At 35.7% G+C, this 17,627-nt stretch overlaps 1 protein-coding gene across 1 annotated transcript in view; it reads right to left on the reverse strand.

Annotated features, from left to right (window-relative positions):
- LOC306857462 (disintegrin and metalloproteinase domain-containing protein 9-like) overlaps positions 1–17,627 on the reverse strand; it is a 50,679-nt gene that overhangs the window by 30,641 nt on the left and 2,411 nt on the right. Inside the window, exons 2-8 of the mRNA XM_079397418.1 lie at positions 16,430–16,539; positions 16,270–16,346; positions 16,102–16,177; positions 15,823–15,899; positions 13,638–13,821; positions 13,494–13,556; positions 13,337–13,408 (exon numbers count right to left, since the gene is read on the reverse strand). Coding sequence (XP_079253544.1) covers positions 13,337–13,408; positions 13,494–13,556; positions 13,638–13,821; positions 15,823–15,899; positions 16,102–16,177; positions 16,270–16,346; positions 16,430–16,539 — 659 coding nt within the window. The remainder of the gene's footprint in view (positions 1–13,336; positions 13,409–13,493; positions 13,557–13,637; positions 13,822–15,822; positions 15,900–16,101; positions 16,178–16,269; positions 16,347–16,429; positions 16,540–17,627) is intronic.

Raw genomic sequence — 17,627 nt, forward strand, 5'->3', positions numbered from 1 at the left:
TTATGTACTGTATTTGTATGCAATATTACTGTACTTTACATCTGTGTACAGAATACTTTCAATATCATTATGTTGTTCTCACTTAAACACACATTTCATTTCATTAATTGCAAGCAAACGTTTAACAGATCTAAACAAAATTAATTTGCATTCAAATACGTTTGATTTTAATTAGACTAGGCTACACTGCACTGTAAAAAATGACTGACTTTTAGTTAGAAGAATGAGTCATGAATGAGTCTAACTACACAATGAATTAGGACAACTTGAATAAAAATTAAAAGCCTGAAATAACATGTAACCATGCACAAGTATCTCTTTTGTTTTAAGCGCATGCGCCAAAAATGGCGCGCGCAACTTCAGTAGAGTTTTTTTTTTTATTTTGCATTTCAACATCCTCATAACAGAACAAAATAGGCTAACATAAACACAACTTTAAGTCCTCTCAGACTGAGACATCCATATTATTCATACTATACCCATATCAGATATTAATCCAAATAAAATAAAATAATAAGAAATAAAGAATACATTCATGGAACCATAAACAACGTAGGGGATTAAACAAAATCACACTTATTAAACAAATCAAATAATTTCTTGGCCTTATCCCTTCTCATAATTTTTAGGGCCTCTATGTACATGGCAAGCTCCTTTTTAAAGACAATAAACTGGGGTGCTGTTATCAAAACTTTACATTTGTGAATAAAGTATTTTAACATGAGAAGTAAACAGTTTACAACAAAGTCCTCCAAATGAACTCCAAATTTCAACATGTCCCAAGTAATAGATGGAAAACTAGATATTCTTTGTTTAATCCAATTACATACTTCAGTCCAAAACGAATTAACCAGATTACAATGAAATAAATAGGTGTTCAACAGTTTCTGCATCATTATTACAGAATTGACAAATATAACAGTCCACATTAAATCTTAATCTCAAAAATTCCTTAGCAGGATAAATATCGTACAAAATTTTAAAGTGCACTTCTTTATATTTTGGTGGAAGAGGAAATAACAAATACTTGCATCTAAATTCATTAATTGATTTCCTATTTAGATGTTGAAAAATATGGTCCGTTCTTATTGGACCAGGATAGCTTTCCTGCACAAGACAATTTCTTATAAACTTATTAGTACACTTCTTGTCTACAAAATTTGTACTGCCTAATTTAAGATCCAAAATCTTGGGAATGATAGTGGAATATGTTAAAATCCCCTTTAACATATTAAGGAATGGTAAAGGAATACTTTTAATAACTTTCAAATAAACTTTTTCCTCACACTTAAAATTCAATTTAGTGCAGAAATCATTAAACCTAAAAAGGCAGCCATTCTTATCCATAATGTACAGCACTGAACAAATACCTCTTTGTCACCAGTCTTCCAAAAATAAGGATTTCCTTTGAAATAAAATACAATTATTCCATAAAGAAATATTATGAGGATTGAAATTATGTTTAAACAGCATTTTCCAATACAAGAGGACTTGTTTATGAAAATCCGACAGTTTCAATGGAATTTTAGATATCTCAATGTCTCATTGTAGAAAAAAACTTTATACCTCCAAATTGTTTTAAACAAACTGGATGGAATTGCATACCAGTATGAATGCTCATTACTAATAAAAGACTGAAGCCATGTAAGTTTAAGTTCACCATTCATAATATCAAAATCTATTGCCTTTAACCCACAATCCTCATATTCTCTTATTATATAATTTTTCCTTATATAGTGGTACTTCTTTCTCCAGATGAAATCAAAATTAAGTTTATTAATTGCTTTTGTCTTTCTGGAAGAAATTGGCAATGAAAAACCTGGGTAAATTAATCTAGAAATACTTTCGATTTTCGATAATATTCTTCCGGAAATTGTGATATCCCTCTGTAACCAAGAATTCATAATTGATCTACATTTTTCAAATTTTTGGTCAATATTTAACATTTCAATTTTCTGTACGTTTTGAAATTATGATACCTAAATATTTCACCTCCTTCTTAATTGAAACATTATATAATGAGGTCAAAGGGAGCTTGTGACTAGCCACAAGTTCACACTTCGATGTATTTAGCTGTAATCCTGATGCTTTGGCAAAACATTCTACATAATGAAATGCTAATGGGATTTGCGTATGATCTTTTAAAAAAAAGGGTTGTATCGTCAACAAGCTGACTAATAATAAATTGATGATCCATAAAATTCTAGCAATATTCTCATTTTTAACTAGAACTTTCCGCAAACATAATAAATAACAGAGGTGAACTCCCACAGCCTTGCCTTATGCCTCTGTTCACCTGAAATCTTGGACAAGTTCCCTTGGGAAGAGTCACCAAACTATTAATGTCATTGTAAAGCATTTTGATGATATTGATCAATTTTGGCCCAAAACCAAAATGACTAAGTGTCTGAAAAAGAAACCGATGTTCTACCATATCAAACGCTTTAAAAAAATCCCAAAATAAAATGAAACCATCGTTTTCAATTAAATTACTATATTCTAAAATATCAAGCACCAAACGAATATTGTTGTGAATTGATCTACCTTTAAGGAACCCAGATTGAGTCTCACTAATTATTTGAGGAAGTCCCACCCTTAACCTGGCAGCAATCACTCCGGAAAATATTTAGTAATCGGTGTTGAGAAGCGTGATAGGTCGTAGATTTTCTAAAATTCTTTTGTCTTTTCCAGGTTTTGGAATTAAAATAATAAGACCCTGCTTCATAGTAGGCAATTATTATATCTAATACAATCTTGTAGTGCTTCAAACAATAACATTTTTAAATCGTCCCAAAAGAACTTGTAAAACTCTGAGGTTAGGCCATCTTGTCCAGGGGATTTACCAGTTTTAATTTTTTTTAAGGCTAAATCTAATTCTTGAATGGTCAAATCGGAGTCACAAAGATCTTTAAATGAATTTTGAACGGTAGGGATATTATTTTTTACTTTCTTGAAAAAATATTCAGAATCATTACTAGTAAGATGAGGTATATAAATTTGAGTAGAACTGAAACACCTCTCTTGCAATAATATAGTTATCAAAACATTCATTCTGATTTATCAATAAACTATCTACAGCATTTCTTACTTGACGTCTTTTTTCAAGATTACAAAAGTATGAACTATTTCTGTTTCCGTTGAGAGTACGCAGGGTACAATTTGGCAGCCGCTTCTCTTCACTCTTGGCCTGTTTTGTCGTGCAATCATCTACTTTTTGTTCGTCTACTTTTGTTTTTTGTAAACACCTCCATCTTCACTTATCACTCTCCTGACTGGATTTATTATCAAAGTTTTTAACTATTTTGAACTGTCCTCGGTTGGATGTTAACTTGCCACACTCCTCACACTCCTGCGAGCCCTCTCCCCGGATCAATGGTGTGTTTGTACCGCTGACAGTGTCGATGAGTGAGTCTCCACTTTCTCATTGATGCGTCGTGCTTGGTATTGTCTATTGTTTGTCTCGGGTTTGGCTAATGTGGTGCTACGCAGCCACATTTCACGGTGCTTCACGAGCCCTCGGCCCGGATCTAACTTTGTGGGTTCGTTCTGGGCACTACCGGTGAGTAGGTTCCCACCTTCTCGTCGTGCTGTGCTCTGTGTACCACTGTCTGGCCTGGCTAACGTGAACCAGTGTTGTGTGTTCTGTGTATCGTTGTGGTGAGTGTTGTTCTTTGAGTCATGTATGGAAAAAAAAAAAATCTTAAATCCGGTTTGGCTGTGAGACTGTTGGCCTCTTGTTTTTTTCTGCCATCTTTGCTGTTTTCCATTCATATGGAATTTTGTTACACATCGGCGCAGCTGTGTCATTTGAACTGTTTTTTTCCGGCTGGATCCCGTCACATATGGACTGTGTAAAACTAATGGAATTACTTGTCGGCCCCGCTATATTCATCGTTCACCAAAATGACTCCTGAACATTAACTGCTCTTCACCTGCTTCAATCTCCTCTATCTGGTCTCATAGATTAAGCACATGGAAGTCGTCCTCTGGGTATATACATCGCGGAGTTTGTCTGTCGTCACTAAGGCCACTAGAAAAGACCAGAGATGACACTGTGCTTAACAAGAATGTACAGCAATGTGGTAATTTTGCCTTACTCAACACTCTGTCTTTAACTGGGAAAGGAACATTTATACGGGACTTCAACACTCTGACAATAACTGTGATATGCTGATGCTCACAGAAACCTGGTAAGCATCTAATGACTTTATTGAACTTAATCTGCTTTCTCCTCCTGGTTTCAGTACTCTGACTAAGCCCCGAATTGGAGGCAGGGGTGGGGGCCTGGTGGTGGTCTATAGCCAGAGTCTTCATATCGAGCTATCTCCTTTCCATGAGGTGACATCGTTTGAATATTTGGCATTTAAAATCACTAGTTACTCATTACTGCTCATAATACTGGTGTATCCTCCTCCTAAAACGAACATGCAATTTCTATCAGATTTGTGTGAAATGCTGACAAGTGCTTCTGCCAAATCTACAGCTATGCAATTGCTAGGGGATTTCAATATTCATGTTGATACTGATACTACTCATGCTCTTGAGTTCATGTCTGTCCTGGATTGTTTCAATCTGCAGCAACATATTGATTTTCCAACTCATGTACATGGCCATATACTGGATTTGGTCTGCTCTACAGGTATCGACATTACCGCCTTTAAAGGCTCTGACATAGGCATCTCTGATCATAAACTAATTTAATTTTCTTGTGATTTTTACATTCTAAAACCTGCTGTGAAATCTTTGTTTATCATGCATGGAAGTTGGTTGATCCTCTGTTATTTTCTGCTGCACTCAATGATTCCCCCCTTTCTTACTGCTGCAGTTTTTCCAGTGCTGAAGACATTCTTAATGTCTATGATGAAAGTATTTCTATTATTTTGAATCATTTTGCTCCCTTAAAATCTAGACAGGTCCCTTCCTCGCGCAGTTCCCCAAGGGCCGCCAGTTAGAAAGGCTTTATAAGAAAACTGGCCTTATTGTTCACTCCTTGGCATATACTGAACACATTAAGCAGTACAGGTATGCTCTTAATGCAGCTCGTTCATCTTACTTCTCTACTTTTATTAATAAGTCCAAAAACAGGCCTAGAACATTATTTACTTCAATTAAAATGTTAATTCAGCCTCCTGCACAGTCTCTAGAGGGCTCTGTTCTAATGTGTGACGCATTACTGAATTTCTTTCAGAGTAAAACATCTTATACCTGTCAACACCCTACCTCTGTTCCCACTACTGAATTTTTCTCTTTATGCCATGCTCATAGTTTCCCTAGTTTTGACTCTATTGCCCCCACAGTGGTTGATGAGATGATCGGGCTGTCCCATTCCTCCACTAGTCTTCTTGATCCTGCACCTACCTTTTTACTGAAGAATTGCTTGCCTGCTCTGTCACTACCCATCACTCACTTCATTAATACGTCAATGTCATCCGGAACGGTACCAATCTAAGCTTAAAATTGCTGCTGTTACTCCAGGTCTTATAAAGCATGGTCTCGATCCATCTTCCCTAAGTAGCTATAGGCCTATTTCGCATTTATCTTTTCTCTCCAAGATACTATAAAAAGTTGTAGCCTCCAAGTTACAGGCCTTCTTAACTGCACACAACCTCTACGAGCCCTTCCAGACTGGCTTTTGTCCATTACACAGTACTGAAACAGCCCTGGTTAAGGTATTAATGATCTTCTTTTAGCTTCTGATTCTGGTGTTTTTAGTATCCTCCTTTTGTTAGACCTCAGCTCAGCTTTTGACACTGTTTGTCATGAGATACTCCTCTCAAGGCTCTCAGCGATTGGAATTACTGGCATAGCCCTTGAATGGTTTTCCTCCTATTTGACTGGGAGGCAACAATTTGTTATATACCAGAAGCACAGATCATCTACCAAATCCATCAGTTCTGGTGTACCTCAGGGTTCTGTTTTGGGCCCCCTCCTCTTCACCATTTATATGCTACCAATTGGACAAATAATCAAGCACTATGGGTTTAACTTCCACTGCTACGCAGATGACATTCTTATTTATTTTAGCACACCTTCCACTTCAGTGTTTCCTCCGCCTACATTAACAAATTGCATCAAGGAACTCAAGCTTTGGCTAGAGGCAAATTACCTTAAATTTAACTCCAATAAAACTGAGGTAATTCTGATTGGCTCTAAAGCTATTGTATCTAAGCTTTCTGGTCAACTGATGGATCTGGATGGCGATCTGATTATGCCCTCCACCAAAGTTCGCAATCTTGGTGTTCTCATTGATTCCACTCTTTCATTCAACGATCACATTGGTAAAGTGGTAAAGACTGCTTTTTTCCACGTAATATCGCTCGTATTCGATCCTCTCTCAGTCAGCAGGATGTTGAAACTGTTACACATGCCTTTGTTACGTCTCAATTAGATTACTGTAATTCACTTCTTTATGGCCTGTCAGCTAATAATATCAAACAACTACAATATGTTCAAAACTCTGCTGCTCGCTTGATTACCCACACAAGAAAGTATGATCACCTTACCCCTATCCTCTATCACCTTCATTGGCTCCCGTTTCAGTGTTGTTGCTCCCAGATTGTGGAATGCTCTTCCCCAAAACATCCATCAAGCATCCACTCTTCTCTCCTTTAAAAACCTCTTAAAAACAAGTTGTTTCTCAGAGTATTTCTCTTCAGTTCATAGTCTGTGAATTGTACCCTGTTATGGACGTTTATCTACACTCTCTATGTATCTCTAATCTAATCTTGTCAGTGATCTCTGTACATTACTCTTAGCTCTTGTATGTTCTGTCTTCTGGTATTGATGTTTATTTGTTTTTGTTCCTTAAGCATGACTTGTAAAGTGACCTTGGGTGTTGGAAAGGTGCTATATAAATAACAATTATTATTATTTTTCTCCCCCTCCTCGATTCATTTTGCTCTTGACCTCATCCAAAGTTCATCCAGTGAAGTTTTTTCTTATCTTCATCTGATAAGAGTAGATTTGCAGCAACATGTATTAATCTTATTTATTAACTGAATTTCATTCGCTAATCTCTTTTTCTTAAGATTTTTCCCACGTTATTGAAAATTCTCTAAGTTTATATTTAAAAAAAAAATAAAATTACCACCACCTGGCATGCATTTCTTACTGATATCAGTTATAATCTTCTTTATATATGTGCAGTAGTCATCCTGAGTTAGTAGGTCAGCATTAAATTTCCAGTACCCTTTGGAATTACTAGATTCACCCTTTTGTTTTAAACTTAATTCAATCACACAATGATCACTTAACGGAGCACTAGAGATAGAGCAATTATAGCCTCGGTGCCAAGCCAGTAATCAATTCTTGATCTCACATTTGCATTGGGTTTAAACCAAGTAAATCGTGTAATGCATGGATTCTGAGTTCTCCAGATACAATCAGAAGATTTGAAGAGCAAAAATTTTGAACAATGTTATTAACTTGGGAAAAGTTAAATTTGGAAGGATCTCTATCTAGCCACTCATATGGAGTTAAGTTAAAATCCCCTCCAATTAGAATAAACTCTGTGGGGTAAAAAATCTTCAACTCATTCATAATGTCAGTAATTGGAGAGAGCAAATCACTATTCTGATTCCGATTATTATATCCATGCACGTTTATCAAAATAAAAAAAAAACTTGTCTAAACTGAGAACGATTGCTAGCCAATGTCCCTCATCATCAGCTTTGTGAAAAATTATCTTACTGGGACAATTGTGTAAACAAATAGCAACACCCGCAGATCGATTTGTGCCGTGACTAAAAAATGTGTCATCGCCCCATTGATTACGCCAGAAAGGAGCATCCGAAGCTTCCGAGTTAGTTTCTTAAAGAAAAAATAAGTTTGACTTTTGACTTTTGCAAAAAAGAAAAATACCTTTCCTTTTAACTGAATCTTACTGTTTAAAGACGAAAATGAAACATTAGATAATAACGAGAACATAGAACCAGTCGTTAATATTAAACTCTGTAAACGCTAGAAGAAACTTTCAACGAAATAATACAGAGTCCCTCCTCACTTATCAAGTGAAAATCACTATCCAAATACCCATTCATTTTCTGAATTCATCTGTTCCATCTTTACTTGACCCTCTAACTCTAGCACTCTCTGTTCTAATTTTATGTCTTTTTATTTAAAAATAAATAAACAAATATCTGTACTGCGTTAGGCTAACCAAGACTTGTAATAGCAGTTGCACGTTGTTGCTCTTTTGTTGGATTTGATTGTTTCTTATGTCCTCATTTGTAAGTCGCTTTGGATAAAAGCGTCTGCTAAATGACTAAATAAATACGTTTTCCATTTATGAAACCAAAAGATCCACGAAATCCAGCTGTCTTTCCTTCTTTCCTGGCCTGCTCAATCTTCAGCCACAACGCACGTCTTGCTAGTCTGTCTTCCCTCGTCAGGTCCTCCGCGAATTTGAGTCCAGCATCCCTGCACACCACAGAGTCTTTCATTTTTTTCCAGATCTCATCTCTCAGTCCTCTACGCGCAAATAGAACGATCACTTCCCTGGGTCTGTTGGCCTCTTTTTTTTCCAACCCGGTGCACAACATCCACAGCATCACACATGTTGGAGGAGAATTCAGGGGTAATTTTAACAAGAAGTTGGATCACATCTTCCCGAATGTTCTCGTCAGATTTTTCTTTCATTCCTCTGATGCGAAGGCACCATCTCCTCTTATATCTTTCCTGGTCTAGAACTTGATTTCTCAGATTGTCGTTCTCTTTAGGGAGCGTCTCCACTTGCTTTTCTAACATGCTCACCTTATCTTTACATTCTTTTACCTCTTCTGCATTAATTTGTACAGCCTTTGCCACACTTGCAATCATAGCGCTGTGCTGTTTCAGCTGCATGCTAATATCTTCGTGCTGCTCTTCCACTTTGACACCGAGTGCTTTGATTGCGTCAAGGATAGCGACGTTAGACACATTCCCCCGGTTTCACAGACAAGGCTTAAGCCTAGTCCCAGACTAAAGTATAAGTCTGAGCTGTTTTAACTGAAAGAAACTTGCACTGACTGATCTTAAAATATATCAGTGCCTTTGTTTTGTCTCAAGGTGCACACCAGTAATGTTTTTTTCTAAGGCATGTTAATAAAGATTACTTAAATTTCCTAATTGAACAATGGCCTAATCCTGGTTTAGTCTAAGCCCTGTCTGTGAAACCGGGCCATTGTCAGTCAAATCAGTTCCAGACGATTTTTTTAGCTTTTTTCCCACTTTGAGATTTCAACGGAGTGGATGAGTTGGAATCAATTCCCCATTCTCTTTTACCTGAGACTTCATCCGTGTCCATTGAGTAGCAGTGTTCCAATAAAAGTGTGTTCAACAAGCCGACAGAAGTCAATCCATTTCTTTGTTGGAAACTTTTAAATGAGAAAGTATAATTGTTGTCATTATAAATATAAATTTTTCCATGGCCACGGAGGAGAATCAGAGATTGTGGGTCACATTCAGCGAGTCACAAACTCGCTATATTTTTATATTTATGTCAACAAATGACCAGCAAAATCTAATCCCTAGGAGCTTGTCAACAGGTTTATAGCATTTTAAAATGCTGGTTTAATGTACTAAGACAGTGATGCTCAAAGACATGCAGGCGAGGCAGAATATTAATGTGACATGTTTAAACAAAGCATTTTCCTCCCTTTAGAAATCCTTAATGTAGAAAGCGCTTATGGATTAAGACAGTGATATTTAATGTTCATATTTGGGCTCATCTGTTTTTCTGCACATATTATGATTGATTAGAAATATGTGTAAAGAATGTGGTATTTTATTATCACTGTCTCGGTGCATTAAGCGTGTTCTTATGAGAGGAAAATGCTTAACGTAAATAAACGTGTTGCGTTCATATTTTGAGCTGTGTATCTGCACATAGTATATGCTTTACAATTTTGGCTTTATCACGGTCTTGGTACATTAAGCCACTTTAAGCATTTTAGAAAGGCCCCTGTTCAAGATCTGCTAATTCACAAGCCTAGTGAGAGTCATACTAGCAAAGAAGGTAACGTAACGTTAATTATTAAACCAACTAAATTAAATATTTCAAAAAAACACACAGAAATGTGATTCTTTTATTGAGTGAGAGGCAGTAGGTTTAATCAGTGACTAACAGATTTACTATTCGGCATCGATCTTCTCCGCGACCTGCTTCCTTTGGTGTTTTTACACAGAAAAAAGGTGAAAAAACATCCAGTTTATCCAGTTTTCTCTCAGAACGATGATCCGTTACTTTGAAACATCATCTGAAAAATGGAGGAGCAGCTCATCATTGCGGTCCAGGGATGGATGGTGGAAATCCATTGCTGGAATTTCCTTGTTGTAATGGAGAGCTGATGGTTGCTTAGCAACGACAGACGCCTCCGGAGCGCCACCGCCCGAGCGCTTTAGAAAAAAGGAGAATGCGGCGCGCCTAGCGTTTTCCACGCATTTTTAGGCATGATATGTGAACGGCCCCTTAATCGTGTCCTAAGTTACAATTTATCTATGAATGTATTCTGATATCGGAATGTTATCGCGTGCGTGGACCAAGAAATTTGGCTGCTGAAAATACAATATTGCATTTTAACTAAATGATTTAAAATTCAATTTAACGCCACTGAACAAAATTCAAAGATCCGATCTTGTAATATTTAATGTATATAATCAATATTATAATCAACAGTAATATTCAAAATATTCAGCCACCTCTAGAAATAATGTTGTTATTGTGTGGGGTTTTTTTTGTATTTTAAGAGCAAGATGTTCCATTACTGGTTATGTTTGTAATATGTAATATTTTTGTACTTATCTGGAGTTATTCATTTTGCACAATCAGTACAGATTTGTTACTGGAGATACAGTGTGGATGCACGTGATGTTAGATGTAAATCAGCTCACCCTGATCACACATGACAAGCTAAAAGTGCTATATTGAGTCACTAAAACACTATGGATTTGAAATGCTTTGAATCTTTTCAATTTGCAAGTAATATATTTCCACCAGTACATTTATAGATCCCCCTCTAATCATTATATATTTCACAGGTAACAAACCAAAGGAAGCGGGCTGCAGCTTTGCTGTCAGTTGTGGTAAATACAGGGACAATTCTTCATGAAGATGTGCGAGAGAAGGCAAGGCAAGATGAGGAGGAAAAATTTAAGGTACCTTTCTTAATTTTCATAGATTTTGGAATATTTATCTATATTTGGGTAATTGATAAAGTTATGTTTTATTCCAGTGTTCAGTGTCAGTGAAGATGGTGTGATCATGAAATCTGGTGTTTGTGGGAAATCTGAAGGAACATCTCCCAGCATTCTACTACGATGTTGCCCTGATGATTGAGGTAATTCACCTCTTAGGTGATGCAGATGTGGTCAAAAGTTAACATACACCTTGCAGAATGAACTGCTTCATCAGAGAAGAAATTGCAATTTTTTAATGATTCTACCCCTCTACCCTCTTATTGCTTAAATTATTAACATTTTGCAGATACTGCAATGTTTATATAAACTTTGGACAGCAACTGTGTCTATTGCTTTCACTCAACTGAACCATTTATAATGACTGGATATGTTTTATAACAATTGTTCTTCTTTCTTTCCTCAAGGAATTTTTTTCTGACTTTCCTCTTTGGAACATTTCCGTTCAGACTGTGGAGAGATGGTGTGCAGCTTCATGACATTTGAAGTTTACTGCTGATGAAGAGCTTCTGGGACACTGACAAACACCACTTCCCAGCAAGTTCATTTGGAGTTTTATTTTTTATTTTTATTAATTACTTTATTTAAGTCAAACTTGAATTCACTGATGCTGGAGTAAGATTTTAGAAGAAACCTTTCGGTTCTGTTTAATGTTGGTGCTAGTAAAGGTTTGAGAATTTAAGGCCTGGTTTCACGGACAGGGCTTAGACTAAGCCAAGATTAGGCCATAGTTCAATTAGGACATTTGGCACCATTGACTTCCATTGTAGTTTTTTTCCTACTATGGAAGTCAATGGGGCCCCAAAACAGCCTGGTTACAAACTTTCTTCAAAATATATTCCTTTGTGTTTGGCAGAACAAAGAAATCCATACAGGTTTGGAACTACTTGAGGGTGAGTAAATGATGACAATTTTCATTTTTGGGTGAACTAGCCCTTTAAGCCTTGCCTGTGAAACTGAGGGTACCATTAACACAGTTTGGTAATGTTTTACAATAACGTCTCATTTGTTGTACGAATGATGATTTTCTTGATTTTTTTTATATTAAGTGTGTGTGTTTGTGTGTTAGTAATCCTATACATTATGGAGACCAAATGACTCCACAAGGATAGTAATACCAGTAAATTTTGACCTCGTGGACATTTTTAGGTCCCCAATGAGGAAACGAGCTTATACACCATACAGAATGATGTTGAGATGTATGATGGTGAGATTAGGTACTTTTGTATGTAAGCGATTTTGCATTGTTCTCCAGACTCTTTCTAATAAGTGAGTTAAAGTGTTGCAGCTGCGTGTAGTGTTGGGTTTTTCTTATGCATCAGCAAAACGCATTTTTGTGTATTTGTTTTAGAGATTGTTTTGTCAATAAATGTAGTGGGTTTTAATTTTGTGTTTGTGTTGATTGTAACTAGGTAATTAAGAGCCTATATTAAATAGCCTAAACTAAATTTCAACTTCATTGCCAGAGATATATAACATTGAAGTACATTGAAATAACATTTAAGTATAGTTTAGTTCACATTAATTGCTTATTGAGAAATACATATTTATCATATTTCAAAGTACATATAAAATATACTAAAGTCCCACTTAAGTGGTTCAAAAATATCCCTCAAAAGTTCAACTAATTGCATTAATGTAATTTTAAACTGTAATATATTTGCAATCAATTACATATAACATGCATTTAAGTGGTCGAAAATATTACATTTAATTCATGCTTAAGTGTAGTTAACTGACATTAAAGTATATTTTAGTTAACATTAATTGCTTGTCAGTACATTAGTAGTACACTTTAACCATATTTTAAAGACACTAGAAACAATTATGAAAGTACATAAAGATGTACTAAAAAGTACCACTTAAGTGGTTTAAAAAAAAAATCACTCAAAAGTTCAACTTATAGCATTTAATATCACTTTAAAATGTGATACATTTGAAGTTAATTATAAATACAATGTATTTACGCGTCGAAAATAACATTTAAATTGTACTTATGTGTGTTCTTTTAAAGTATGTTTTTTCTGCAATAAGTACACTTTATAAAAGTATACTTAAGTGCACTTCTTTTTCACAAGGGCTGGCACACATTACAACAGTCTTAACACATTATTGACTGAGATTATTGTTGGGCAATAACCTTATCTGTAGCTAAAATTCTTACCGTATCCAGCAAGTTAGCCAACTGGATCATTTCGTTACGCACGGCAGCTGTATTACTGTTCTTGAAGACGAACTGAGAACAGATAAACACTTGTAAGAACTACACAATGATGAAAAGATAATTCCAAAAACACAGACTTCTAATGGCTAAAACTCACCCTTTGGTGGTCCACTACTAACACCAACTCCACATATTTGGTCTGAGGTAAGTTTCGTTTTTTCTGCAGATTCAGTAGATTAAATTAAATGTCAAATGTGTTTGTGCAAAAATATTCAAATAACAACAAGACATATTTTCCAACCCGTATAAACATGGACATGTCATCGTAATGAGAGTGGTCCTCGCTGGTAGACATCTCATTGGCCAGTCCACATACAAATGGTTCTGATTGACTGTCCTTCAACAGGAAGAGGAGGTGTTCATTGGCTTTGGAGTGCAAGATGGGTTCCAGCCCATAGCTATTATTGCCAATAAGAATGATCCCCCTGAAACAAAACGCACAATGTTTAAAACCTAATGTTTGACTTAAAGGCCCTCAAAAAACATTAAAAGTACAATACTGTAAGAGGTTGATAGGACTTTTGCTACTCTTATGAGAAGTGAGAGTGTCTATTTACACTGAGTGCAAATAATCCTAATCATGTTGGCAAAGGCTGTTGACACTAGCTCTGTCAATCTCTGTCTGGTTGAGGAAGACAAACTAAGAAACCTGTCTGATTACAGAAGCAGTGGCATGGGGAATAAAAGTGCGATACATGTACCGTTGCTTGGCAAAATTCAGACAACGCAGATTTTGTTAGTTTTCAAGTTAGCCATACGAATACACTGTTCAACAACGAAAAGCTGCTTAGTCTGAAACTGAGCTGTGCTTTATACATTGGTACAATATTGACAATGGACCTGTTTTGCCCATGAAATCTCACCGGATGTTTTGCAAATGTGACCTTGCATGAAGTATAGTGTAGTATTCAATTCCATTAGGCATAGGGAAATGCAAGTTCCCAATAAAGTAGCATCTACTTATAGTTTTACTAAATATAATCCTATTCACTGAATATGTTATTATTGCATATTGTTATACAAAGTACATTACATTGAGGTGCAAATATTATCAGCCACCAGCTGCACTTGAGTATAAATGGCATCTAAAACTATTCACATTTAAGCCATACATTAACCAATGGTCATAATATGATGTCAAACTCTGCAGGAACTTTTTTAAAGGTATAATTCATCATATAATACAACAAAAAAATGTAAAAAAAAAAAAATACATATTGCAATTTTGCAGATTTAAATGCAGCTAAGATATTCACGCTCGACATGTAGATATTCTATGTCACACACCTTCACTTGACACAAATTCACAGGTTAGAATTCACCAAACTTTGAAATGCAGTGAAATTAGCATGAGCTTGCATTTCCTGTCTCCTACATTGATATGCGCATAAATGGAAGTTAATGGCATGAAAAATGTAGTGTGATGGCCCCTTTAGTACAAATAGCATCTAACTACTTAAACGAAGCGCAATAAAAATACTTCTATTTTCACTTACTATAAACATCAAATATCTTTATTTACACACTATTCACATTTACACAGCAAACAGCCTTTCTGTCTATATTTAATGCTTTACAAATCCTCTATATCCTCCATTACATTACCAGGTTAATTATGTAGGATATAAAACAAATAATTGCAATGATTTTTCAAATTGTGATGATCGCAAACTAAAATTTTCTGACTGGTTTACACACTGCTGAAGTACACTTTTGTCAGTTATTTGTTTAGATTAGTTAGTTGAATTTTTATATCTACACACAGAAACAACTTTGTATTAATAGGTCAGATGATCATATTAAAATAATTTAAAGGGAAAATGTCAAGTTCATTTCGGAATGAATCTTATTACACAATATTGTGAATAAAAATACATCAAGTACTGTACAGTCACTTCCAACAAAACAAACAAAACAACATCAATATTAAATAGAGGTCATATTTAATTTAGAGGTGCAAAACAAAGAAATGTGTGTTTGCACAGCAAAATATAGTCTAGTGTTAATGTTTAAGAAAAGCTTAGAATTAAGGTTAATGACAAGAATCAACACAAAACACAACGATCTGTTTGCTGATAGATTGTCAGATGGATTAAAAAAAGAACAGACCGAAACCTTTCAGTATGCAAATAATTTAAATTTGCAAGTATATGCGTTTCATAACATTGCTTTGTCTGTTTGAAAGACTGACATGTTAACTTCTAGCTTGAACTATTAATTAGTCTGAGCAATGGCAGAGAGAGGGAGTGTTTTTGCAATTGTGAGTTGCAAGTGCGAAAATTGTGGAGAAGAAAAGCAAAAAGATGAATTTTAATACAGAGCTGCCTTGCTAGCACAGTAATAACTTTCAGTTTAAAAAGAAATGATGGCACCCAACTAACAAGACATTGCATTTTAGACACTGAAAGTGTAAGCAACATGCTTACCTGAGACCTTCACAGGTGCTGAGAGCTACGAGAGAGTCTTCATAACCTTCCACATGTCCTTGATAATGACAAAGCTCCTGGAACAAAACCAGCATTAGTACAGCTCTTTTTCTCAATACTAGGTGAAGGTTAATGTTGTTTAATGGTTTTCATAAAGAGACCACATGACTCATTGTTTTCAAGGCTAGCTGACCAATGTCCACTGACTAGAAAGCATTTTTAACATAGAATTTCCTCATTCTGAAACATGCAATGTGATGACTCAAAAACAATTCTCACCAGTTTTTCTGTGCATGCTTTCTCTTTCTCCTGCACATCGTGTAACAACACAACAAAGTCCTTCGATAAAAAGTGTCTGGGAGAATAAGAGATCAAATTACAATTTTTAATCATTAAATAACACTATTTCAAAGAATATTTCAGTCAAACTCCTTCTAAAGTTCTTACGTGTTCTTTGTCAGATGCAGTATATGTTCATGACCATCAATCATGACCGAGTATGAAATGCTATCAGCATGTCTATCCTGAAATCAGACACATCCTTTTCAAATATGCAGAAAACAACATCTTTAACTTACTTCCAGCCACTGTTAATAGTGCTTTATACCTGTGCAGGTGTGTGTGAAGGGTCTGCATGCCTCTTCCAGCGCTCATGAAGAAGCTGAGGTTTGACCACATCATACTTCTTCGCATATGAAGTCTGGTCTGTGCTCTGGACTATGAATGCATATACCACAAGAAACAAATAAATACAACTGAAATCTGAGTAACTAATTAGCTATATATAGGAGTTTGATCATTTACAGGAGCGAGTTTTATTCACATTAAGTATACAGGTGCATCTAAAAAATTTGAATATCGTGAAAAACTGCACTTATTTCAAAAAGTGAAACTTTCATATATATTTTAGATTCATTACATGTAAAGTAAGACATTTCAAAAGTTTTAATTTTGATGATTAGAGCTTACAGCTCATGAAAGTCAAAATCCAGTATCTCAAAATATATTTCCTAAGATCAAACAAAAAAAGGATTTGCAAAGCAGAAAAGTTCAAGTTCTTTAAAGTATGTTCATTTATGCAGGGCTCTCGAGTTATAGCAAAAGTTTGGAGTGAGATTAGGGGAGGGGCCACACAAAGGGGAGGAGTCACAAAGGGGAGGAGCAACTCAAATATTTGCAGCATCCAAGTTTTTGCTAGTAGTTCAATTTTACCTATTGTTCATAATTCACCAGCACAAATAGAAATGATAACATCTGGTAAATCTGATGAAAGACAAATTCATTCTAATAAAATAAACAAGATTTATGCATTTAAAAATACAAAATGTATCAAAAATAAAAAGAAACATTGCCCTAAACGTGCCAACTGAACAGCAGTACTCAATGTACATACTGTACACATATACAGTAGGATTACAGTACTTACCCTGAGCATGTATGTCAAGCTGTGTGTGTGTGTGTGTGTGAGAGAGAGAGAGAGAGTACACACTTCAGCTTATGTTTCTTTTTTTCTGTTGTAAATGTTTGTTGCACATTTTGATGCCTGATGACAGGGGTAGAGGACTCCCACATAAAGCACTGTCATGATAGCGTTCCATCCAGAGCCAAACTGTTCCTAGTTTTGGTTTTGTTCAGACCCACCATGGAAAGCACACTGCATCTGAATTTAAGTTGGGAAGCCACATTGCTTTATATGGGAGCCCCCTACCCCTGTCATCAAGGCATCAAAATGTGCAACAAACACAACAGAAAAAAAACAACAAGCTGAAATGTGTACTTTCTCTCTTTCTCTCTCTCTCTCGGCT

Source organism: Barbus barbus (assembly GCF_936440315.1).
Source record: "Barbus barbus genome assembly, chromosome: 38".
In the NCBI taxonomy this organism is placed as follows: domain Eukaryota; kingdom Metazoa; phylum Chordata; class Actinopteri; order Cypriniformes; family Cyprinidae; genus Barbus; species Barbus barbus.